The sequence below is a fragment of the Ranitomeya imitator genome, chromosome 1 (genome assembly GCF_032444005.1).
Source record: "Ranitomeya imitator isolate aRanImi1 chromosome 1, aRanImi1.pri, whole genome shotgun sequence".
Taxonomy (NCBI): Eukaryota; Metazoa; Chordata; class Amphibia; order Anura; family Dendrobatidae; genus Ranitomeya; species Ranitomeya imitator.
The window spans coordinates 530,524,437-530,550,053 of record NC_091282.1 but is presented as its reverse complement, the minus strand read 5'-3'; the positions used below and the strand labels follow the sequence as shown (position 1 = coordinate 530,550,053).

Below are 25,617 nucleotides of genomic sequence, written 5' to 3'. Positions count from 1 at the left end.
GGCACCTAGGGTGTTTACTAAAATAATTGCGGAAGTCATGGCGCATTTAAGGGAGTCAAATGTCCTTATAATCCCCTACTTAGACGATTTCCTCATTGTAGGTAACTCGGTAGATCATTGTCTGCCACAATGGGAGATTGCTAAAACCAAACTAGAACTGTTGGGTTGGATCATAAACTTTGAAAAATCGAAATTACAGCCCCTAAGGGTATGTTCACACGTTCAGGATTTCCATCCTTTTTTTTTCCTGACTGAAACCGCAGGTCTCTGCAGAAAACGCAGGTGCGTTTTTTGGTGCGTTTTTGGTGCGTTTTTGGTGCGTTTTTTGGTGCGTTTTTTAGTGCGTTTTTTAGTGCGTTTTTTGATGCAGTTTTGTCTGCAGATTGTCTGTGTTTGACAGAAATAAAGTTTACTGCAGTGGGGGGAAGAAAAAAAAAAAAATGATGTCATTTCCTTGTCCAACCCTTTTCTTCTTCCATCCTCCATTTTGGAACTTACACATCAAAATGAGTGGACGTGCAGAGCGTCGTCCAGATGACAGCCCACGGATCCAGCTCCGCACGCCACACCGGATTGCGATCCTGGGGTTGATGCTTCTAATTTTGAATCGACATGCATGTCAGGTAAGCAGATGTCTGTTTGTTTTATATATTGGGTTATGGGTACTTGTCCACATTCTGGAAACGTTGTATGTTTGGCGCTGCGTGTGGCCGCAGCGCCAAACATGCAGCGTCCACATGTCAGCATACTGGAGGTGATGTCATGAAATCACGTGTCCACTGTGTGTCATCCGTCAGCCCTGCGACTCCGGACATGCTGCGCGTCTTTTATGATCACAGCATGTCTGTGTTCCTTGTTGTGAAACTGCGGCTCCGCAATGAATAAAAGAGGACCCTATACGTCGGGTGTGATGATGCTGGATTTGTACAATGAACACATCTGGCATCATTGCGTACTAGAATGGGGTGGGCCTTCCTGAATGTGGACACGTATCCTTACATAATCGACATTGTTTTCCTTGCATGTTTGATATATTTTTCTAATTGTTGTGTTTACGAAATATTTTTTTATTTTTCTATTTAGCGGCGGCAGAGAAGACGTGTGCAGAAACGATTGTGGGTGCACCCGCTTGTAGAAGACCGAACTGAGAAGGGGCACTTTCATGTGCTGTACAATGATTTGAGGAGGTAAGTAGAAATATATAGAATGACTAATTTACCTTTTTTGGCTAGCAATACTTGTGAAGTAACCCTTTTTTGTTGTTCTTTTGCAATTTTCAGATATCCTGAAAAATTTATATCGTTTTGTCGGTTACCAATTATTGCCTTTGACAGACTGCTTACCATCCTGGCACCCCATTTAACACTGCAAGACACGGTAATGAGGAAGTCCATCTCTGCTGAAGAAAGGCTGCTCATCACCTTGCGGTAAGTAACAATTTTTTGGGGGAATGTTGTTAGGTCTGTATTTTACTTGTGTGTGTGTCCAGTATGTGTGATTAAACCCACCCAGTCCTCTTTTTGGACAGGGGGCACACATACACACACACACGTGAGATACGGGCGAGTGTTGCATGGTAAACCCCGGCTCTGCCGCCTGCACTCTGGAGCGGAGTCTGCACCCACATACCAATACATGGAGCCGCACGCTCCACAACGGAGTGCATGCAGCAGGTCCGGGGATTACCATGCAACATTTGGTCATATCTCGCATGCGTGTGTGCACAAGTCCCATCAGGCCTTTTATTAATGTTTTTTACACCCTTTGTGTTGTGCTGGGTGTTAATGCCAGCATTATTGAATGGTGCTGGACGCATATAATAGCGGCCTTAACTTGTGACATGTTGTAATTACCTTTTTGTGTGACATTTCTAATTTTCTTTTTTGTTTCTTTTCAGATTTTTGGCCACAGGAGAGAGCTATACATCCCTGCACCTCCAATTTAGAGTTGGTAAATCTACCATCTCTAACATTGTGAGGTGTACATGTACCGTCATCTGGCAGAAGTTGCAGCCCATGGTGATGCCTTCCCCAACCGAGGAGACTTGGCTGCAGGTTGCAGCAGGCTTTCAGTCTGTGGCCAATTTCCCAAACTGCATAGGTGCAGTCGATGGTAAACATGTTCGGGTTCAGCAGCCACCACGATCAGGATCACGCTTCTTTAATTATAAGAAGTATTTTTCAGTGGTCCTGATGGCGGTGGCTGATGCCCATTACAAATTTGTTGCCATTGACGTTGGTGCCTATGGTAGTACTGGGGATTCTCGGGTGTTGCGAACGTCACAGATTGGGATGCAAATTCTTCGAGATGGCGGCACGCTCCCAGCCCCACGACCTTTGCCGGGTTCCACACATCCAGTGCCGTTCGTGATGGTATCGGATGAGGCGTTTCCCTTAACGACAACCCTGCTGCGCCCATACCCACGAAGGGGACTGGATGCCCGACGGAGGATTTTTAATTATCGGCTGAGTCGTGCACGCAGATATGTGGAATGCACCTTTGGGATCATGACTAGTCAGTGGAGGATCTTTCACACTGCCATTCAGTTGGACACAGACACCGTTGATGCTGTGATAAAGGCTTGCTGTGTACTCCACAACTATGCTCGTGAATACAACACTGACGTTGATGTGGAGTACCAGCAGCCAGTATTTAATCCAGTTGACAACGGGGGTCTGGGTAGGCCGTCCAACTCTGGTGTGCGTGTGAGAGAATCCTTCACTGACTACTTTATGAGTCCTGAAGGTGCCGTGCACTGGCAATACTCCTGTGCTGGTGTTGAGCAGCCTGACCAGCAGAGAAGGATGCATCTACACTGACCCCCCCCAGAAATGTTGCCGACATCGCTGATAACAGTTTTGACAACATCCCGAAGAATGAGAAACGCCAGCAACCAACACAAAAGTTTGAAAAAAAAATTTTTTGTTTCATGTTACCAAAAAAACTGTGTTAAATAATTGATTGTAATATCAATAAAAAATCTATTTGGGTGTAATTAGTTTTTTTTTGTTTTTTTTGGCTACAAAAATTTTGGTGTTTTATGAAAATAATAGCAGTATGACGTATACAATTGTTAACACATCAACACATAAACCACTAATTGATAGCCCATAAACCCAGGATAGCGGCCTTGACCGCATTGTAATAAAGAAGAGAATAGTATGTTTGAAATATAATATATTTAAAAGAACACAAATTCTTTGCAATATTTACAAAAGATTTTTCAATTAGAAAAAACAAAAAAAAAGCCCCTTTCAAAGCCAACCGGCAACTGGAGCTAAAAAACAAACCAAAAAAAACTCGGTGCCACTGAAAATTTTTGCCCATGTTCAATTCAGAAAAGTATATTCTGGAGAATAGAGGAAATTTGATCCCTCTGATTGATATGGTGCTCCCCCCATATGCTGCGAACTTCCTCTATCTCCAGAAGTAACTTGGCTGTGGGCCAAATACTGGGGTCTGGTAGCTTGTGTTTCCGGTGTTCGGTGTCGGGGCCTGAAAAGTCCCAACACCCCCATCAGAACTTCATTGTATGGAGATATCGGAGCAGGGTCCTCCAGAGCAGTGAGGGACATCTGGACCATGGACATGAAAAGAGATTGTCTATCCGGTGGCAGGGAGCGTGTTTTTCTTGCCACAGTTAGTGCGAAGGAGTCGCAGTGGTCATCAGAACTAGATTTTTTTAATAGATCTAACGTGTCCCAAGCGATTTGGACAGTTTGGTCATCTTGGTTTTTCTTTGTTTTTGTTTTTTTTTTCTCTGCTGCCACCGGATAGACAGCTCTCTTCTCCACTCTCACAGCTTCTGCGGAATCAGATGCTTCAGCAGCTGCTGAACTAGATGTTGATGCAGCAGCTGCTGAAGTGGATGCTGATTCAGCAGAAGCTGTGGGAGTGGAGGTAGAGATGGTCCCTCCCACTCCAGAGGAACTGCCTGCTCCATCCTCTTTGTCGCTGTCCTCCAAATCAGCTACCGACATGTTTCCTTCCGTCCTGTTGGAGAAAAAAAAAAACATCAATTTTTCGCACAACATATTATATTTAAATAATCATGTGGAGTGGATTTTAACTTACTTTCTCAATGTCCTACTGGACACAAGAAACTGCAGCTCTTCGCTAAATGGAAATTTACTTTTGCTCGGCGAAGAGCCACTCTTAGAACATTCGTTCAGGAACTTCGTGAAACGGTCTCTGATTGAGCGCCACCGTTTCCTCACATCGTTATCTACCAAAAAAAGGTTACAAAATACAACAACATTTTTTGTGAGATCTAAACAAATTATATTTTTAATATACTCAAGGTTTACTAAATAAATTTAATTAAAATTACCAATTTGCTGCTGTGTACTCCCTGGATACTTGTCCCAATCTGGGATAAGGTCTCGTACAATTTTGGTCCAGGCTAGTTCCCGGAAATATTTATCCTTGTAGGATTCATCGGCTGGGTCCCACAAGGCCGGATAATCCCGAACCTACAATAAATACAATAGTGTCATCTCATAATCTATAGCGCGACCAAGTAATGTTACACAATTGCTGGAAATATTTCAAAGTAACCCCTAATAACTGAACACAAGCACAAACTGAAAACACAAACACCAATAAAAACGCTTGTGTGCAGTTGTTTTACCACTAGCTCTGTCGCCGTCAATCCTGAGTGGTTCGTGCGACAATCAACAACATTCATTAAAAAACACACTATAAAGTGAAATAGTTAGGGTAGGGTTAGGGCTCATAACCCTAAGCACTCTACCCCAAAAGGGATCCTAAACATAACACAACCACAAAAGGGATCCTAACCCTACAGGGATCCTAACCCTAACCCTACAGGGATCCTAACCCTAACCCTAAAGGGATCCTAACCCTAACCCTAACCCTAAAGGGATCCTAACCCTAACCCTAACCCTACAGGGATCCTAACCCTAACCCTAAAGGGATCCTAACCCTAACCCTAACCCTACAGGGATACTAACCCTAACCCTACAGGAATCCTAACCCTAACCCTAACCCTACAGGGATCCTAACCCTAACCCTACAGGGATCCTAACCCTAACCCTACAGGGATCCTAACCCTAACCCTAAAGGGATCCTAACCCTAACCCTAACCCTACAGGGATCCTAACCCTAACCCTAACCCTAAAGGGATCCTAACCCTAACCCTAACCCTAAAGGGATCCTAACCCTAACCCTAACCCTACAGGGATCCTAACCCTAACCCTAACCCTAAAGGGATCCTAACCCTAACCCTAACCCTACAGGGATCCTAACCCTAACCCTAAAGGGATCCTAACCCTAACCCTAACCCTACAGGGATACTAACCCTAACCCTACAGGGATCCTAACCCTAACCCTACAGGGATCCTAACCCTAACCCTACAGGGATCCTAACCCTAACCCTAAAGGGATCCTAACCCTAACCCTAAAGGGATCCTAACCCTAACCCTACAGGGATCCTAACCCTAACCCTAACCCTAAAGGGATCCTAACCCTAACCCTAACCCTACAGGGATCCTAACCCTAACCCTAACCCTAAAGGGATCCTAACCCTAACCCTACAGGGATACTAACCCTAACCCTACAGGGATCCTAACCCTAACCCTACAGGGATCCTAACCCTAACCCTACAGGGATCCTAACCCTAACCCTACAGGGATCCTAACCCTAACCCTAAAGGGATCCTAACCCTAACCCTAACCCTACAGGGATCCTAACCCTAACCCTAAAGGGATCCTAACCCTAACCCTACAGGGATCCTAACCCTAACCCTAAAGGGATCCTAACCCTAACCCTACAGGGATCCTAACCCTAACCCTAACCCTAAAGGGATCCTAACCCTAACCCTACAGGGATCCTAACCCTAACCCTACAGGGATCCTAACCCTAACCCTACAGGGATCCTAACCCTACCCCTAAAGCTATTGTAAGGTGGCATTAAGCACGGTTAGTAATGGCGAGGCGTCAATAAGACGCCGATCAATTATTAATCCTAATAAGGTTTACTATAATATATGTGGACCCCCCTAAAAAAAAAAAATGTGTTGGGGTCCCCCTATATTTTTAGGCCAGAAAGGCTAAGCAGACAGCTGTGGGCCAATATTTGACGCCCGGGAAGGGGTTAAAATACCCATGGCTGTTCCCAGGCTATGAATATAAGCCCACGGCTGTCTGCGTAGCCTTTCTGGCACTAAAATATAGGGGGCCCCGAAAAAAAAACGTGTTGGGGTCCCCCTATATTTTTAGGCCAGAAAGGCTACGCAGACAGCCGTGGGCTTATATTCATAGCCTAGGAAAGGGGCCATGGATATTTGCCCCCCCCTGGCTACAAATATAAGCCCGCAGCCGCCCCGGAAAAGGCGCATCAAAAAGATGCGCCAATTCCGGCACTTAGCCCCTCTCTTCCCACTCCCGTGTAGCGGTGGGATATGGGGTAATGAGGGGTTAATGCCACCTTGCTATTGTAAGGTGGCATTAAGCCCGGTTAATAATGGAGAGGCGTCAATGAGACGCCTATCCATTATTAAGCCAATGAAAGGGTTAAAAAAAAAAAACACAAACACTAGAAAAAATATTTTAATGAAATAAAGACACACACTTTTTGACAATTCTTTTATTGCACGCTCAATCCATCCTGAAGACCCTCGACCTGAAAAAAAGGCAAAACAAAAAAACAAATTCATACTCCCTGGCCCTGTCCGCAGAAATCCATCGAGGGTCCCACGAAGATCTTCCATGGAGAACAGACACATCCAGAGATGTGTCTGCTCTCCACGGCTGCAGCAACACACTGACAGGAGCCATAGTTCCTGTCGGTGTGTCACTGCGCATGCGCGAGCGAGTTTACCGGCGGTCATTGACCCCGGTACTCTCGCTTAACGGCAGTGCTGCGTGGGAAAGTTCAACGCAGCTGTACTGCCGTTAACCGAGACGCCGGCGCCATTGAGCTCCGGGACAGTACGCGATACACTGCTAGGAGCTTCGCTCCTGGCAGTGTATCACCGGAGAGCAGGAGATCGGCGTGGGACACTCGGTTATGGATTCTGCGGACAGGGAGTATGGATTTGCTTTATTATTTTGGGATTTTTTCATTGAGGATCGAGGGCTTCGCCTACAAGTGTGGTGTATGGTGAGTATATACTCTATGTTATGTGTTGTATGTACTGTACTGTGTGTCATGTTTGTGTATTGTGTGTTTGTGTTTGGTGTGAACTTTAGTATTGTGCTAAGTCGCCGGACACAGGGACAACTCTCCCATCCTAAATACCGGATGGGAGTAGTAGTCCGATACGGCGACTTAGCACAATAGAGGCATATCGTCGCATGGGGACGGACACACAGACTTACCAAATCAATCAGACGCCCGACATCGATCCCCATGCGACGGTATGCCTCCATAGTGACAGTCTCTTCGTGATACAGTCGGGACCACACACGCCGCCCACGGACTTCCGCCCACGCACTTCCGCCCGCTTCCCCGAACTTCCTGCAGCAGCGGTTCTGCACATCAAACCGCAGTAAAACACGCAGATATATTTTTGATCTGCGTGTTTTACTGCGATTTTGACCTCACAATGGAGGTCTATGGGTGCAGAACCGCTGCGGTTCAGGAAGAAGAATTGACATGCTCCTTCTTTTTTCCGGGAGCTATTCAGCGCGGCTTTTTTTTTACAATTTCCGGACCATGTGCACAGTGTGTCCTGTTTTCCATAGGGTACAGTGTACTGTACCCTGCATGGAAAACAGCTGCGGAACCGCAGCGGCAAAACCGCCGCGGTTCCGCGGTAAAAAACGCACTGTGTGAACATGGCCTTAATGTTCAAAAATTCCTGGGGTTAATGTTGAATTCAGTGACATATTTACTGGCTAAATGGATTAGGGAAACTATCTCTCTAGCTTATACAGCAGGTGGGGGGCCAGCTCCGCAGAACCTAAAGGCACATTCCACCCGGGCCATGGCGTCATCCTGGGCGGAAAGATCTGGAGTGTCAGTGGAGCAGATATGTAAGGCGGCCACATGGTCATCCCCTTCCACTTTCTTTAAACACTATCGGTTGGATTTGGGGTCCTCCTCTGATCTTTCCTTTGGGTTAAGGGTGCTACAATCTATAGTCCCTCCCTAAGGTAGCTTACATCTCTGTAAATCTCTCGTGTGCTGTCATGGGAGTCCGAATAAAGCATTAAGCTACTTACTGGTAGCGGGATTTTTCGGAGGCCCATGACAGCACCCTTAGTTCCCTCCCTATTCACGTGGGGGTAGCACTTCCTGATATGTATATAGCGTAATATGTAAATCTCACGTATGGTGTCTTATTACAATAATGGGTTATTTTGTTTCAAAATGTATATAATGTATATTTGTGTACCACTAACCGCGGCAGTCCTCTCAGGCTCTGAAATACAACTGATGCATGGGGAGAGGTGCCGCCCTTTTGTATCTGTAGGTTTCCTGTTCCTTAAGGGCAGATCCCCTCTCTCGTGTGCTGTCATGGGCCTCCGAAAAATGCCGCTACCAGTAAGTAGCTTAATGCTTTTCTGACAAAGATACTCAACTAGTGATGAGCGAGTATGCTCGTTACTCAAGTTTCTCCGAGCATGCTCGGGTGGGGTGGTCTTCGAGTATTTTAGCGTGAAAAATATACAAAAAAGTTGGATAAAGGTAGAATAATAGTAAGAGCGATACTAATTCCATAGAAAGTTTATTGAATCAGATAAGAGTAGAATAATATTAAGAGCAACCCATAGTGATACTAGTACCATAAAAAGTGTATTGAATCATACAACCACAGATGGATAGACAAGAAAATACACTGCTCAAAAAAATAAAGGGAACACTAAAATACCACATCCTAGATATTTCTGAATGAAATACTCCAGTTGCAAATTTTTATTCATTGCATAGTGGAATGTGTTGAGCACAATAAAACATAACAATTATCAACGTAAGTCAAAATGAATATCCCACGGAGGTCTGGAGTTGGAATGATACTCAAAATCAAAGTGGAAAATCAAATTACAGGCTGATCCAACTTCAGTGGAAATGCCTCATGACAAGGAAAAGATGCTCAGTATTGTGTGTGGCCTCCACGCGCCTGTGTGAACTCCCTAATGTAAAATGCCTGGGCATGCTCCTGATGAGGCGGGGGATGGTCTCCTGAGGTATCCCCTCCCAGACCTGGACTAAAGCATTTGCCAACTCCTGGACAGTCTGTGGTGCAATGTGACATTGGTGGATGGAGCGAGACATGATGTCACAGATGTGCTCAATCGGATTCAGGCCTGGGGATCGGGCGGGCCAGTCCATAGCTTCAATGCCTTCATCTTGCAGGAACTATTGACACACTGCAGCCACATGAGGTCTGGCATTGTCCTGCATTAGGAGGAACCCAGGGCCAACTGCACCAGCATATGGTCTCACAAGTAGTCTGAGGATCTCATCTCGATACCTAATGGCAGTCAGGCTACCTCTGGCGAGCACATGGAGGGTTGTGCGGCCCTCCAAAGAAATGCCACCCCACACCATTACTGACCCACTGCCAAACAGGTCATGCTGAAGGATGTTGCAGGCAGCAGATCACTCTCCACAGCGTCTCCAGACTCTGTCACATGTGCTCAGTGTGAACCTTCTTTCATCTGTGAAGAGCACAGGGCGCCTGTGGTGAATTTACCAATCCTGGTGTTCTGTGGCAAATGCCAAGCGTCCTGCACGGTGTTGGGCTGTGAGCACAACCCCCATCTGTGGACATCGGGCACTCAGACCATCCTCATGGAGTCAGTTTCTAACCATTTGTGCAGACACGTGCACATTTGCGGCCTGCTGGAGGTCATTTTGCAGGGCAGTGGCAGTGCTCCTCCTGTTCCTCCTTGCACAAAGTCTGAGGTAGCGGTCTTGCTGCTGAGTTGTTGCCCTCCTAAGGCCCCTCCACGTTTCCTGGTGTTCTGGCCTGTCTCCTGGTAGCGCCTCCAGCCTCTGGACACTACACTGACAGACACAGCAAACCTTCTTGCCACAGCTCGCATTGATGTGCCATCCTGGATGAGCTGCACTACCTGAGCCACTTGTGTGGGCTTTAGAGTCTGTCTCAAGCTGCCACGAGTGTGAAAGCACAACCAACATTCAAAAGTGACCAAAACATCAGCCAGAAAGCATTGGTACTGAGATGTGGTCTGTGGTCCCCACCTGCAGAACCACTCCTTTGAGTGTGTCTTGATAATTGCCAATAATTTCCATCTGTTGTCTATTCCATTTGCACAACAGCATGTGAAATTGATTGTCAAACAGTGTTGCTTTCTAAGTGGACAGTTTGATTTCACAGAAGTTTGATTTACTTGGAGTTACATTCTGTTGTTTAAGTGTTCCCTTTATTTTTTTGAGCAGTGTATATAAAAACCTAAGTGACCCAAAACCATGGGTGAAATGTCCACCCACATTGACTAATGTATAGATATTGTAAATATTGTCGTTAGCGATGAGCGAGTATATTTGTTACTCTAGATTTCCCGAGCATGCTTGAGTGGTCTCCAAGTATTTCGGCGTGTTCAGAGATTTAGTTTATGTCGACGCAGCTGCATGATTGACAGGTTGAATACATGTGCGGATCATCAAGCACTACAAAGACACTGGCTCACATGATGACCGCCCCAAGAAAGGAAGACCAAGAGTCACCTCTGCTTCTGAGGATAAGTTTATCCGAGTCACCAGCCTCGGAAATCGCAGGTTAACAGCAGCTCAGATTAGAGACCAGGTCAATGCCACACAGAGTTCTAGCAGCAGACACACCTCTACAACAACTGTTAAGAGGAGACTTTGTGCAGCAGGCCTTCATGGTAAAATAGCTGCTATGAAACCACTGCTAAGGACAGGCAACAAGCAGAAGAGACTTGTTTTGGCTAAAGAACACAAGGAATGGACATTAGACCAGTGGAAATCTGTGCTTTGGTCTGATGAGTCCAAATTTTAGATCTTTGGTTCCAACCACCGTGTCTTTGTGCGACGCAGAAAAGGTGAATGGATGGACTCTACATGCCTGGTTCCAACTGTGAATCATGGAGGAGGAGGTGTGATGGTGTGGGGGTGCTTTGCTGGTGAAATTGTTGGGGATTTATTCAAAATGGAAGGCATACTGAACCAGCATAGCTACCACAGCATCTTGCAGCGGCATGCTATTCCATCCGGTTTGCGTTTAGTTGGACCATCATTTATTTTTCAACAGGACAATGACCCCAAACACACCTCTAGGCTGTGTAAGATGACCTGGCCTCCACAGTCACCAGACCTGAACCCAATCGAGATGGTTTGGGGTGAGCTGGACCGCAGAGTGAAGGCAAAAGAGCCAACAAGTGCTAAGCATCTCTGGGAACTCCTTGAAGATTGTTGGAAGACCATTCCCGGTGAATACCTCTTGAAGCTCATCAAGAGAATGCCAAGAGTGCCCCCCCCTCCCCCCCCCCCCAAAAAAAAAGCACATATGGGATTTGCGCAATTAGTCAAATGCCGAATAGCTGCTCTTCCTAAATTTTTGGTTAGTGGACAACAGAGAAGCAGGAAGAAAAGTTCGTCACGTGAATGTAAGTATGAAAATCGCATGAGTGAAGCGGCCATATGATGCCTGATGGAACCTGCAGAGCTGAATCCTGACAGTGAGTATATTACACGCTGTTAGGATTGGCTACAGGGCTTCACTTTATAATTAAAGGATTGCTGCAATACTGCAGAAAAAATGCTGTAAAGTAACAAAATGTCATACCTATACCAAAATATTTATAAAAATGTTTTGCCCCCCCCCACAAAAAAAAAAAATAGGCACTCACACAGCTCTATCAACCAAATAATGAAAGTGTCACGGGTCTCTAGAAAAAACAAACAAAAAAATTTGTGTTGTTATTTTCCAATTACTAATTTGGTTTCACCACTAAATGTATATATAAAAAAATGAACTGGACAAGTTTGGTATCACAGTAATCGTACAGATGAGAATCATATTGCGAGGTCATTTTTACCACACAATGTACATCTGAAAAACAATTCCCGAAAAACAATATCGGAATTGTTTTTTTTTTTTATTATTTCACTGCACTCCTCGCCCCTCCCAATTTTCCTATGCAAAAGTGGTAAAATTAATGGTGTCATTCAAATGTACAACTCATCCTGCAAGAAAACAAACCCTCATATGTCTATGTAGACAGAAAAATAAAAAAAGTTCTTCTGTGAGCAGGTAGCGGGATGCAATAACGTATCGGAGGCAGAGCAAGGGTTAACGGTTTTAAATCTACCAGGTGTATGCTCCACGAAGGCAAGAGGATGGGGAAACGGGTATATACATATATATATAAATATATATATATACAGTTAGGGCCAGAAATATTTGGACAGTGACACAAGTTTTGTTATTTTAGCTGTTTACAAAAACATGTTCAGAAATAAAATTATATATGTAATATGGGCTGAAAGTGCACACTCCCAGCTGCAATATGATAGTTTCCACATCCAAATCGGAGAAAGGGTTTAGGAATCATAGCTCTGTAATGCATAGCGTCCTCTTTTTCAAGGGACCAAAAGTAATTGGACAATGGACTCTAAGGGCTGCAATTAACTCTGAAGGCGTCTCCCTCGTTAACCTGTAATCAATGAAGTAGTTAAAAGGTCAGGGGTGGATTCCAGGTGTGTGGTTTTGCATTTGGAAGCTGTTGCTGTGAGCAGACAACATGCGGTCAAAGGAACTCTCAATTGAGGTGAAGCAGAACATCCTGAGGCTGAAAAAAAAGAAAAAATCCATCAGAGAGATAGCAGACATGCTTGGAGTAGCAAAATCAACAGTTGGGTACATTCTGAGAAAAAAGGAATTGACTGGTGAGCTTGGGAACTCAAAAAGGCCTGGGCGTCCACGGATGACAACAGTGGTGGATGATCGCCGCATACTTAATTTGGTGAAGAAGAACTCGTTCACAACATCAACTGAAGTCCAGAACACTCTCAGTGAAGTAGGTGTATCTGTCTCTAAGTCAACAGTAAAGAGAAGACTCCATGACAGTAAATACAAAGGGTTCACATCTAGATGCAAACCATTCATCAATACCAAAAATAGACAGGCCAGAGTTAAATTTGCAGAAAAACACCTCAAGAAGCCAGCTCAGTTCTGGAAAAGTATTCTATGGACAGATGAGACAAAGATCAACCTGTACCAGAATGATGGGAAGAAAAAAGTTTGGAGAAGAAAGGGAACGGCACATGATCCAAGGCACACCACATCCTCTGTAAAACATGGTGGAGGCAACGTGATGGCATGGGCATGCATGGCTTTCAATGGCACTGGGTCACTTGTGTTTATTGATGACATAAGAGCAGACAAGAGTAGCCGGATGAATTCTGAAGTGTACCGGGATATACTTTCAGCCCAGATTCAGCCAAATGCTGCAAAGTTGATTGGACGGCGCTTCATAGTACAGATGGACAATGACCCCAAGCATACAGCCAAAGCTACCCAGGAGTTCATGAGTGCCAAAAAGTGGAACATTCTGCAATGGACAAGTCAATCTCCAGATCTAAACCCAATTGAGCATGCATTTCACTTGCTCAAATCCAGACTTAAGACGCAAAGACCCACAAACAAGCAAGACCTGAAGGCTGCGGCTGTAAAGGCCTGGCAAAGCATTAAGAAGGAGGAAATCCAGCGTTTGGTGATGTCCATGGGTTCCAGACTTAAGGCAGTGATTGCCTCCAAAGGATTTGCAACAAAATATTGAAAAAAAAAATATTTTGTTTGGGTTATGTTTATTTGTCCAATTACTTTTGACCTCCTAAAATGTGGAGTGTTTGTAAAGAAATGTGTACAATTCCTACATTTTCTATCAGATATTTTTGTTCAACCCTTCAAATTAAACGTTACAATCTGCACTTGAATTCTGTTGTAGAGGTTTCATTTCAAATCCAATGTGGTGGCATGCAGAGCCCAACTCGCGAAAATTGTGTCACTGTCCAAATATTTCTGGCCCTAACTGTATATATATATATATATATATATATATATATATATATATATATATATATATAGAATAAAGGATAAGCAGTTTGGGGAAATGCACGGTTCAACAATAACAACAAGGTTCACGGTATAACTTATCTTATCCGGTCCTGACGACGTCCAGTAAGCAATGTCCACAGGATGGAGAATGGCACTAACAATGGTTAGCGTGTCATTTGTCCGGTTCAATCCTTGTGATGTCGATGAGCAGGGTCCTGGCGTTGACTTTTAGCCTCCGGTGTCTTTTGTGGATTCTGTGATCCGGGATCCAGCAAAGGAAGAATAACACAGTTAACAGAGTCATCAGAACCTAATGTAACTGGCAGACATGGACCGGGGGATCAGAATACAGTTCACGGTAGCAACCCCAGTCTCTTTTTAGCAGTGCGCGCGCAGTACTCATGGCCCCTTGTGTTGTGGGAACCAACGGGCACTCAGCACCTCTCTGATCACAGTTTCTGTGAGTACCACCGGGAACGCTGCAGGCCTTTACTGCTGTGGTGCTCTAGGGACGGAGCACTCTCTTCTCCCCGCTGCGCGCTGAGCGCTCCTGCCAAGTCTGACCACTTCCGCGCGTGCTCTGCCTTTTCCCCTTAGCTACGCCCTGTACAGTCCAGTGCAAAGGTCAGTCCTGTCCCCTAACCTTTCCCCCCGCACAACAGAGGAGACGGCCCCGACAGTTCTGGACCCGGTGCAAGAGAGGTACCTCCGGTCCGGTTCTTCTTACACTTCTTTTATGGAAGAATGGGAGAAATAAATGAGAATGGAAATTGGTCATGTTGGGAAGGGATTACGGCAAAATAGGGATGGCATATACACAAGAACAGACCATTCTAATAGAAAACTAAACAACCTCTACGTGAGTCATAAATATACAAGAATAATGAGCATCACTTCAAAGTCAAATGGGTAAAGCCTCCATAGCATTTGCAAATAATGGGGGTGGGGAAGAGAGGAGAGAATTGATATAAAGATCACCCTTGACATGGAGCCTTTTCTTGGGGGAAAGAAGGTTGAAAGTAAGCTACTTACTGAAATTTATGTCTTGTGTTTTTTTACATGTATGGAAAGCTAAGGAATAAATGTTGGGACAAAGGAATATGTTAGGTAGGATTTGAAAAAGATATTACCTTACCACTTTATGCAAGCTGCACCCATCTGAGATGCAACTGTTTAAGGACGATCTAGATTGCAAGAATTTTGTCGTGGAATTAATCTGGCTTTATCCAGATTGATCAAGTGTGGATGGAACACCTTTGGCAAAATGCCTTAGTTAATATCTTGTATGCCATGAGTTAATGTAACAATGGACCAATAGACGCCACCATCAAGTGAATCCTTGTCCGGATTTAACAAGGCTAAGTAGAAAGCTTCATCAATGGTGTTTAGGAGGCCCTGGTGTTTGAGGCAAGTTTATATCCAGAAGTCAAAGAAGGATATTTTCTTGTCATTTGAGGAATTTCTGTAAAGATAGCCAATCTGGTCCCAAGGCTTTGTCACGTCCAACAGAGTTCCTGACAGTTATTCAAGTAAAATTGTTTAACTTGTCTGTGTGGTCATTACTTAAAAGGCAAGATGTTGCTATGCAATTTGAGAGCAGCATGATGTAGGGGCAGAGACCCTGATTCAAGTCTTGTGTCATTTAATAGGCTACGTGTCGCTGTTTCAATAAAATCAGTGTTTTATCAGCAGATTTACTAGAGAACTAGTCCTAGTCAGCTCTTCCATGTAACCACACCTCCACCACTGATCGGACAGTGTACACAGAAAGCTGCCATTGACAGAAAGATGCCAATCAGTGGTGGGGGCGGGGTTATACAGAGCTCAACATTCTGAGCACTGCTAAATCTGCAGCAGAGAAAGCAGTGATCAAAATGACAGCATGTAGACCAGCAAAAAACTAAAGTGGGAAGCTATTGTCAAGATGATTTTTTTTTGTTTGAAACTGTTTTACCGATGTAACAAAATAAGTGTACAGATCAATGGGCAGACAGGTACAGAGCATATTGCCTTATATCAATCTGTCATCATAATCAGACATTATAAAGACTAGAAGCAAATAAAACCAGTACAAAGTTATTTTCAGAAGACAAAAGTATACGCACCTGAAAAATAGAATCTTTGATACAAGGATGCCCAGTAACTCCTACCTTTTACCTCCTTCCAAAAATTCACAAAGACCCCCAAAACCCACCAGGGAGACCTATAGTCTCTGGGATTGGGGGTCTTTGTGAACCTATATGTAAATATATAGACTATTACTTACAGGGATGTGTCGAGACTTTACCATCTTATACGAGAGATACGACGGATATCCTGAGGAAACTGGAAGGGATACACCTGGAGGAGGATATGTTACTGGTTACTTGCGATGTGGAGTCTCTGTACACCTCAATGGGCCACGACCATGGGATGAGGGCTACGGCATTTTTTCTGACCATGACCAATTTAGATAAAGACCTGATTGATTTTGTGTTATCATTATTACATTTTGTACTTACACATAATTTCTTTGTATTTAAGGACCGCCCCTTCCTACAGCTCCAGGGAACTGCAATGGGGGCTACATGTGCGCCCTCATATGCTAATCTTTTCCTGGGGCTGTGGGAGAGGGAGGTGGTCCTTGATACTCCTGGTCATGAAAACCTCATCTCGTGGTCGCGCTTTATAGATGACATATTTTTTATCTGGCAGGGCTCCACATCGCAATTAAACGACTTCCTCCAGCTGCTCAACAACAATGACCTAAATATCAAGCTTACATGGAAATATAACACGACTAGGATGGAGTTTCTTGATATTATGATTTTGAAAAGAACAGACGGCATGATAACTGATGTCTATCGCAAAGACACAGCAACAAATGCACTATTACATGCCGACTCGTCCCATCTACCACAATTGATAAAATCTATCCCAGTCGGCCAATTCTTAAGAATACGACGTATCTGTTCTGATGACTTGGTGTTTCAAAAACAAGCTGATAATCTTACTAATAGATTTAGAGAACGGGGCTACAAAACAAGGGATATCAAGAAAGGCTACCTTAGAGCAGCCAATACTAATAGACAATCTCTCCTTACCTATAGATCAGACCGACAACAACAACAACAAAATAATACCAATTGTGAAATGACACCTCGCTTCGTTTCTACATTTAATTCCAACTGGCAACAAATGAAAGAAATAATATAAAAAAACTGGTCTATTCTCCTCACGGATAAGGATTTAAAATATCAGCTTAATCAGACACCCTCCATTACATGGAGACGTTCCCGCAACCTGGGAGACATCCTAACCAGGAGTCACTATGTCCCTCCTAGAGATAGTCAATTCTTGTTTGGGAGCAAAGGTCCACCCTGGGGCTCATATGCCTGTGGGACTTGTTCTATTTGTAGATATATCCCCAAAACTACATCTTTTGTAAATGCTAAAGGGGATAAATCCTTTAAAATTGTACATCATATCTCGTGTAACACGGAAGGCATTATATACCATCTCACATGCCCCTGCAATTTAATTTACATAGGCATGACCACTAGAGCCCTGAAAATCCGTATACAAGAGCATATACGGGACATCACAAATGCAAAAAAAGCAGGTAGTGAACACGAGAATCTCAAAAATATCCCCAGGCATTTCCGTGAACATCATAGTTGTAACCCTAGGGGTCTTAAAGTCTGCGGTATCGACAGGATTTATATGGGAAATAGAGGGGGCAATGCTAAACGAAAGCTCCTACAATTGGAAACTAAATGGATGGTCAATTTAAATACTGTTACTCCATATGGTCTTAACGAGTTTGTTAGCTTCAAGTCTTTTCTGTAAATATACTTCTATTAACATCTATGGTGCTATTTTAATTAGTTCTCTTTTATTGCACATATTTATGTTGTTTTTAATTACATGTTTTTTTCAGTCTTTCAGACCTTTGTTCATATATCCTATACTCATATAAAAAAATTTCCCTCATTCAAGCAAATATCTCTATTCTTGGTGGCATTATCCGATAATATGGAGGGTTGCAGGAAGTCTGGTATTGCCGCGTGCCTTTGGAGCTATCTTCACGGAAGCTATATATCATAAAGAACTGGGACCGTACAACAATAACAACAGAGATATATCAGATTATAATAATTTTTCAATATATACTATTTAAACTGATTATATAAAAACATTTTGGCTATATTTGTTACATCTTGATATGTTTTGATTATGCTAGTTTGAGTTCAATCCTTATTTATATTACTAGCTGAAGAGCCCGGCGTTGCCTGGGCATAGTAAATATCTGTGGTTAGTTATAGCACCTCACTTCTCTTATTTTCCCATCACGCCTCTCATTTTCCCAATCACATCTTTCATTTTCCCCCTCACATCTCTCATTTTCTCCCTCACACCTCTCATTTTCTCCCTCACTCCTCTGATTCCCCCCTAACACTTGTCATTTCAACCTCACATCTGTCAATTTCTGATCACTCCACTATTTTTCCTCACTCCTCTCATTTTGCACTCACACCTTTTCATTTTCACCTCACACCTCTCATTTTCACCTCATCACCTCAGTATATACATGTTTGTCATCTCCCTTATATATAGTATACATCTGTATGTCATCTCCTGTATATAGTATATACCTGTATGTCATCTCCCCTGTATATAGTATATACCTGCTGTGTCATCTCCCCTATATATAGTATATACCTGAATGTCATCTCCTTCTATATACAGTATATACCTGTATGTCATCTCCTCCTGTATATAGTATACACCTGCATGTCATCTTCTATATATAGCATATACCTGTATGTCATCTCCTCCTGTATATAGTATATACCTGTAGGTCATCTGCTCCTGTATATAGTATATACCTGTGTGTCATCTCCTCCTGTATATAGTATATACCTGTATGTCATCTCCTCCTGTATATATACAGTGCCTACAAGTAGTATTCAACCCCCTGCAGATTTAGCAGGTTTACACATTTGGAATTAACTTGGCATTGTGACATTTGGACTGTAGATCAGCCTGGAAGTGTGAAATGCACTGCAGCAAAAAAGAATGTTATTTCTTTGTTTATTTTTTTTTTAAATTGTGAAAAGTCTTTTCAGAGGGTCATTTATTATTCAACCCCTCAACCCACCAGAATTCTGTTTGGTTCCCCTAAAGTATTAAGAAGTAGTTCAGGCACAAAGAACAATGAGCTTCACATGTTTGGATTAATTATCTCTTTTTCCAGCCTTTTCTGACTATTTAAGACCCTCCCCAAACTTGTGAACAGCACTCATACATGGTCAACATGGGAAAGACAAAGGAGCATTCCAAAGGCCATCAGAGACAAGATCATGGAGGGTCACAAGTCTGGCAAGGAGTACAAAACCCTTTCCAAGGAGTTGGGCCTACCTGTCTCCACTGTTGGGAGCATCATCCGGAAGTGGAAGGCTTATGGAACTACTGTTAGCCTTCCATGGCCTGGACAGCCTTTGAAAGTTTCCTCCCGTGCCGAGGCCAGGCTTGTCCGAAGAGTCAAGGCTAACCCAAGGACAACAAGGAAGGAGCTCCGGGAAGATCTCATGGCAGTGGGGACATTGGTTTCAGTCAATACCATAAGTAACGTACTCCACCGCAATGGTCTCCGTTCCAGACGAGCCCGTAAGGTACCTTTACTTTCAAAGCGTCATGTCAAGGCTCATCTACAGTTTGCTCATGATCACTTGGAGGACTCTGAGACTGACTGGTTCAAGGTTCTCTGGTCTGATGAGACCAAGATCAAGATCTTTGGTGCCAACCACACACGTGACGTTTGGAGACTGGATGGCACTGCATACGACCCCAAGAATACCATCCCTACAGTCAAGCATGGTGGTGGCAGCATCATGCTGTGGGGCTGTTTCTCAGCCAAGGGGCCTAGCCATCTGGTCCGCATCCATGGGAAGATGGATAGCACGGCCTACCTGGAGATTTTGGCCAAGAACCTCCGCTCCTCCATCAAGGATCTTAAGATGGGTCGTCATTTCATCTTCCAACAAGACAATGACCCAAAGCACACAGCCAAGAAAACCAAGGCCTGGTTCAAGAGGCAAAAAATCAAGGTGTTGCAGTGGCCTAGTCAGTCTCCTGACCTTAACCCAATTGAAAACTTGTGGAAGGAGCTCAAGATTAAAGTCCACATGAGACACCCAAAGAACCTAGATAACTTGGAGAAGATCTGCATGGAGGAGTGGGCCAAGATAACTCCAGAGACCTGTGCCGGCCTGATCAGGTCTTATAAAAGACGATTATTACAGTTAGGTCCATATATATTTGGACAGAGGCAACATTTTTCTAATTTTGGTTATAGACATTACCACAATGAATTTGAAACAAAATAATTCAGATGCAGTTGAAGTTCAGACTTTCAGCTTTCATTTGAGGTTATCCACATTAAAATTGGATGAAGGGTTTAGGAGTTTCAGCTCCTTAACATGTGCAACCCTGTTTTTAAAGGGACCAAAAGTAATTGGACAGATTAAATAATTTTAAATAAAATGTTCATTTTTAGTACTTGGTTGAAAATCCTTTGTTGGCAATGACTGCCTGAAGTCTTGAACTCATGGACATCACTAGACGCTGTGTTTCCTCCTTTTTGATGCTCTGCCAGGCCTTCACTGCGGTGGTTTTCAGTTGCTGTTTGTTTGTGGGCCTTTCTGTCTGAAGTTTAGTCTTTAACAAGTGAAATGCATGCTCAATTGGGTTGAGATCAGGTGACTGACTTGGCCATTCTAGAATATTCCACTTCTTTGCTTTAATAAACTCCTGGTTGCTTTGGCTTTATGTTTTGGTCATTGTCCATCTGTAGTATGAAATGACGACCAATCAGTTTTGCTGCATTTGGCTGGATCTGAGCACACAGTATATCTATGAATACCTCAGAATTCATTCAGCTGCTTCTGTCCTGTGTCACATCATCAATAAACACTAGTGACCCAGTGCCACTGGCAGCCATGCATGCCCAAGCCATCACACTGCCTCCACATTGTTTTACAGATGATGTGGTATGCTTTGGATCATGAGCTGTACCACGCCTTCGCCATACTTTTCTCTTTCCATCATTCTGGTAGAGGTTGATCTTGGTTTCATCTGTCCAAAAAATGTTCTTCTAAAACTGTGCTGGCTTTTTAGATGTTTTTTAGCAAAGTCCAGTCTAGCCTTTTTATTCTTGATGCTTATGAGTGACTTGCACCGTGCAGTGAACCCTCTGTATTTACTTTCATGCAGTCTTCTCTTTATGGAAGATTTGGATATTGATACACCGACCTCCTGGAGAGTGTTGTTCACTTGGTTGGCTGTTATGAGGGGGTTTCTCTTCACCATGGAGATTATTCTGCGATCATCCACCACTGTTGTCTTCCGTGGGTGCCCAGGTCTTTTTGCATTGATGAGTTCACCAGTGCTTTCTTTCTTTCTCAGGATGTACCAAACTGTAGATTTTGCCACTCCTAATATTGTAGCAATTTCTCGGATGGGTTTTTTCTGTTTTCGCAGCGTAAGGATGGCTTGTTTCACCTGCATGGAGAGCTCCTTTGACTGCATGTTTATTTCACAGCAAAACCTTCCAAATGCAAATACCACACCTCAAATAATCTCCAGGCCTTTTATCTGCTTAATTGAGAATGACATAACAAAGGGATTGCCCACACCTGTCCATGAAATAGCCTTGGAGTCAATTGTCCAATTACTTTTGGTCTCATTAAAAACAGGGTGGCACATGTTAAGGAGCTGAAACTCCTAAACCCTTCATCCAATTTTAATGTGGATACCCTCAAATGAAAGCTGAAAGCCTGAACTTCAACTGCATCTGAATTGTTTTGTTTAAAATTCATTGTGGTAATGTCTATAACCAAAATTAGAAAAATGTTGTCTCTGTCCAAATATATATGGACCTAACTGTAGCTGTAATTGCAAACAAAGGTTATTCCACAACATATTAAACCTAGGGGTTGAATAATAATTGACCCACACTTTTATGTTTAAAATTTATAAAAATTTAACTGAGCAACAAAACGTTTTGGTTTGTAAGATTTATGCATCTGTTAATAAATCCTGCTCTAGTTTGAAGGCTCTAACTTATTTGCATCTTATTAAACCTGCTAAATCTGCAGGGGGTTGAATACTACTTGTAGGCACTGTATGTACCTGTGTGTCATCTCCTCCTCTATACAGTATATACCTGTGTGTCATCTCTCCTGTATATAGTATATACCTGTATGTCATCTCCTCCTCTATACAGTATATACCTGTGTGTCATCTCTCCTGTATATAGTATATATCTGTGTGTCATCTCCCCTGTATATAGTATATACCTGTGTGTCATCTCCTCCTGTATTAGACCTCGTTCACACGTTATTTGCTCAGTATTTTTACCTCAGTATTTGTAAGCTAAATTGGCAGCCTGATAAATCCCCAGCCAACAGGAAGCCCTCCCCCTGGCAGTATATATTAGCTCACACATACACATAATAGACAGGTCATGTGACTGACAGCTGCCGTATTTCCTATATGGTACATTTGTTGTAGTTTGTCTGCTTATTAATCAGATTTTTATTTTTGAAGGATAATACCAGACTTGTGTGTTTTAGGGCGAGTTTCGTTTGTCAAGTTGTGTGTTGAGTTGCGTGTGGCGACATGCATGTAGCGACTTTTGTGAGATGAGTTTTGTGTGGCAACATGCGTGTAGCAACTTTTTGTGTGTCAAGTTGCATGTGACAGGTTAGTGTAGCAAGTTGTGTGCAGCAAGTTTTGCGCATGGCGAGTTTTGCGCGTGGCGAGTTTTATGTGTGGTGCCTTTTGAGTATGTGCAAGTTTTGTGTGAGGCAACTTTTGCATGTGTTGCAACTTTTGTGCATGTGGCAATTTTTCCGCGTGTGCAAGTTTTGCGTGTGGCGAGTTTTCCATGAGGTGAGTTTTGCACTTGTGGCGAGTTTTGCAAGAGCCTAGTTTTTGCATGTGGCGAGTTCTTCGCGTGGCGAGTTTTGAGTGGCGACTTTTGTGTTTCGACTTTTATGTGGCGAGGTTGGTGTATTTGTGGTGAAATGTGTGCTGAGGGTAATATGTGTTCAAGCACGTGGTAGTGTGTGGCGCATTTTGTGTGTGTGTTCATATCCCCGTGTGTGGTGAGTATCCCATGTCGGGGCCCCACCTTAGCAACTGTATGGTATATACTCTTTGGCGCCATCGCTCTCATTCTTTAAGTCCCCCTTGTTCACATCTGGCAGCTGTCAATTTGCCTCCTACACTTTCCTTTCATTTTTTCCCATTATGTAGATAGGGGCAAAATTGTTTGGTGAATTGGAAAGCGCGGGGTTAAAATTTCACCTCACAACGTAGCCTATGACGCTCTCAGGGTCCAGACGTGTGACTGTGCAAAATTTTGTGGCTGTAGCTGCGACGCCTCCAACACTTTTCCTTTCGCTTTTTCCTCATTATGTAGATAGGGGCAAAATTGTTTGGTGAATTGGAAAGCACGGGGTTAAAATTTCACCTCACAACATAGCCTTTGACGCTCTCAGGGTCCAGACGTGTGACTGTGCAAAATTTTGTGGCTGTAGCTGCGACGCCTCCAACACTTTTCCTTTCACTTTTTTCCCCATTATGTAGATAGGGGCACAATTGTTTGGTGAATTGGAACGCGCGGGGTTAAAATTTCGCTTCACAACATAGCCTATGACGCTCTCGGGGTCCAGACGTGTGACAGTGCAAAATTTTGTGGCTGTAGCTGCGACGGTGCAGATGCCAATCCCGGACATACATACATACATACACACACACACACACACATACACACACACATTCAGCTTTATATATTAGATATTTTATAGTAATTATGTATAGATGTATTATATACTGTATTTGAGTAGTTTATAGATAATTCTATGCTCTCTTACCCAGACGCATTGCTTATGTGCGCTGCCGTGGTCCCGTGTGTGTCGCGGCGTCTGGTTGCTGCGGTTACCATGGGGATGATGCCGCTCCTCCCACTGGTGGCATGCGGTGCGGGACATCGGCGCCATACTTGCGGGAGCACGGCATCACATGGCACTACGCCGATTGGTATATTACGCTGTCACTATGGAACTGACCCCATGTGACTATATTGTAGCTTCCTCATTGGTTCAAAACTGGAAGGTCCTTCTGTGCACTACAGATGCCCTTGTTACCCATGTGACGCGTCACATGACCACCTACAAGCACTGTCATTGGTGCAAAATCTGGAAGGTCCTTCTTTATCTTTTTAAACTTAGTATATTTCTATACCTCTGATTGGACGAATGTTTTAGAACATGCCCGCTCTGATGACATCATAGGCACTTTTTTCAGCTGCGGTACACCACACACCTGCCGCTTATTATATCTAAATTGTACGCTCTATATAGGGAACTTCTCCTGCCGCACTAGCCACGCCTCCTGACAAAGCTCATCGGGCGAAACGCGCGTCGAGGCGCTTGGCAGCACGGCAGCAGGTTCTACCCACCTCTCATAGACTCACCATGGCCACAGATAAAGTAATTCTATATATCAACACCTGATATATTAGAGAGCTAATCTGGTGTAAACATGATATAAAATCTCTTAGCTATACTATACTCTGCCAGAATTTCCTCTTTTCAAAAATCTATTCTTACCTAATTGCCATGGTGGTTTATTTATACGGCATCTCAGACTGAGGCCGTTCATATATAGGTATTTATTGTGGTGTGGTCTTTTTCCAGCGTTTTGCTGCCTGGCAAAACTTTTTTGTCTCCTGTTTCTTTGTCCGTCACTGGTGATACTCACGGATTTATTTCTGATATGATGTTGGTGTTTAAAATATTTAAATAAAGTTTGTTACATTTATAAACTCTGGCTATTTGCTTCTATCCTGTTATATAGTCCTCAATTATTTTGTTTTAAAATTGAGAATCTGGACTATTTACTCTTGTAGGTTTAAATGCTTTGTTGTTGTTTTGGAAGTAAATACTATTTTTGGAAGAACTTTGTAGGTTGTGTTGTGCACCTGAAAAATATATTGGCATGTCTAATCCTAGGACAACCGCTACAAAACAGAAGAGTGTCTTGGTTTTTCACATTCTCAGGCATTGGCTGTAAATCTTGTCAATAGCTGGCACTATAACCCCTATGAATCAAGCCAAGGCTCCCAGATTACAGAATACCTGCCTGGAATTCCTCTGTAGTTATAATAATTTATGTTCATTTCTTGCACAGTAAAGATGCACTTTGGCAGTATATACACTGGGCAAGAGATTTTAACTCCTCCATAATTGACCAATTAATTTTCTGGCCTGCAACAAGGTCTCATGTAACACGGTGGAAATAGTTGCTGTTGAGTGGGGCCAGTCAAAAAAGCCCAATAAGTGACACTGGGGTAGCCATGAGGTCATTTAGAAACTAAATAAGTTTAACCCAGAAGGAATAGATATTTAAGTACAGTGCAAGCTATGTACTTTTCCTTTAGGTGGACTTGCAGCACCCCAGGTAACCGGTTGCTGCAGTGATGTTGCTTTTCCTTCGGGGAGGGTAATGTCATACTCAGAGGCAATTGAGTTCTCTTCACCATGTAAGGCACACA

General features: G+C 43.4%; 2 protein-coding genes across 2 annotated transcripts; one reads left to right on the top strand and one right to left on the bottom strand.

Annotated features, from left to right (window-relative positions):
- Positions 1-247: 247 nt before the first annotated feature.
- Positions 248-2,990, top strand: LOC138677295 (uncharacterized). The gene is made up of 4 exons (XM_069767334.1): positions 248-623; positions 1,084-1,187; positions 1,281-1,427; positions 1,898-2,990. Exons 1-4 carry the CDS (start codon positions 441-443, stop codon positions 2,817-2,819), a joined length of 1,356 nt encoding a protein of 451 aa, XP_069623435.1. The 5' UTR covers positions 248-440; the 3' UTR covers positions 2,820-2,990.
- A 103-nt stretch (positions 2,991-3,093) lies between these two features.
- On the bottom strand, positions 3,094-24,061 carry LOC138657519 (uncharacterized). The gene is made up of 4 exons (XM_069745296.1): positions 23,936-24,061; positions 4,331-4,472; positions 4,075-4,225; positions 3,094-3,993 (listed from the first exon to the last, which is right to left on the bottom strand). The coding sequence occupies exons 1-4, from the start codon at positions 24,059-24,061 to the stop codon at positions 3,330-3,332; spliced, it is 1,083 nt and encodes a 360-aa protein (XP_069601397.1). The 3' UTR covers positions 3,094-3,329.
- Between the last annotated feature and the right edge of the window lie 1,556 nt (positions 24,062-25,617).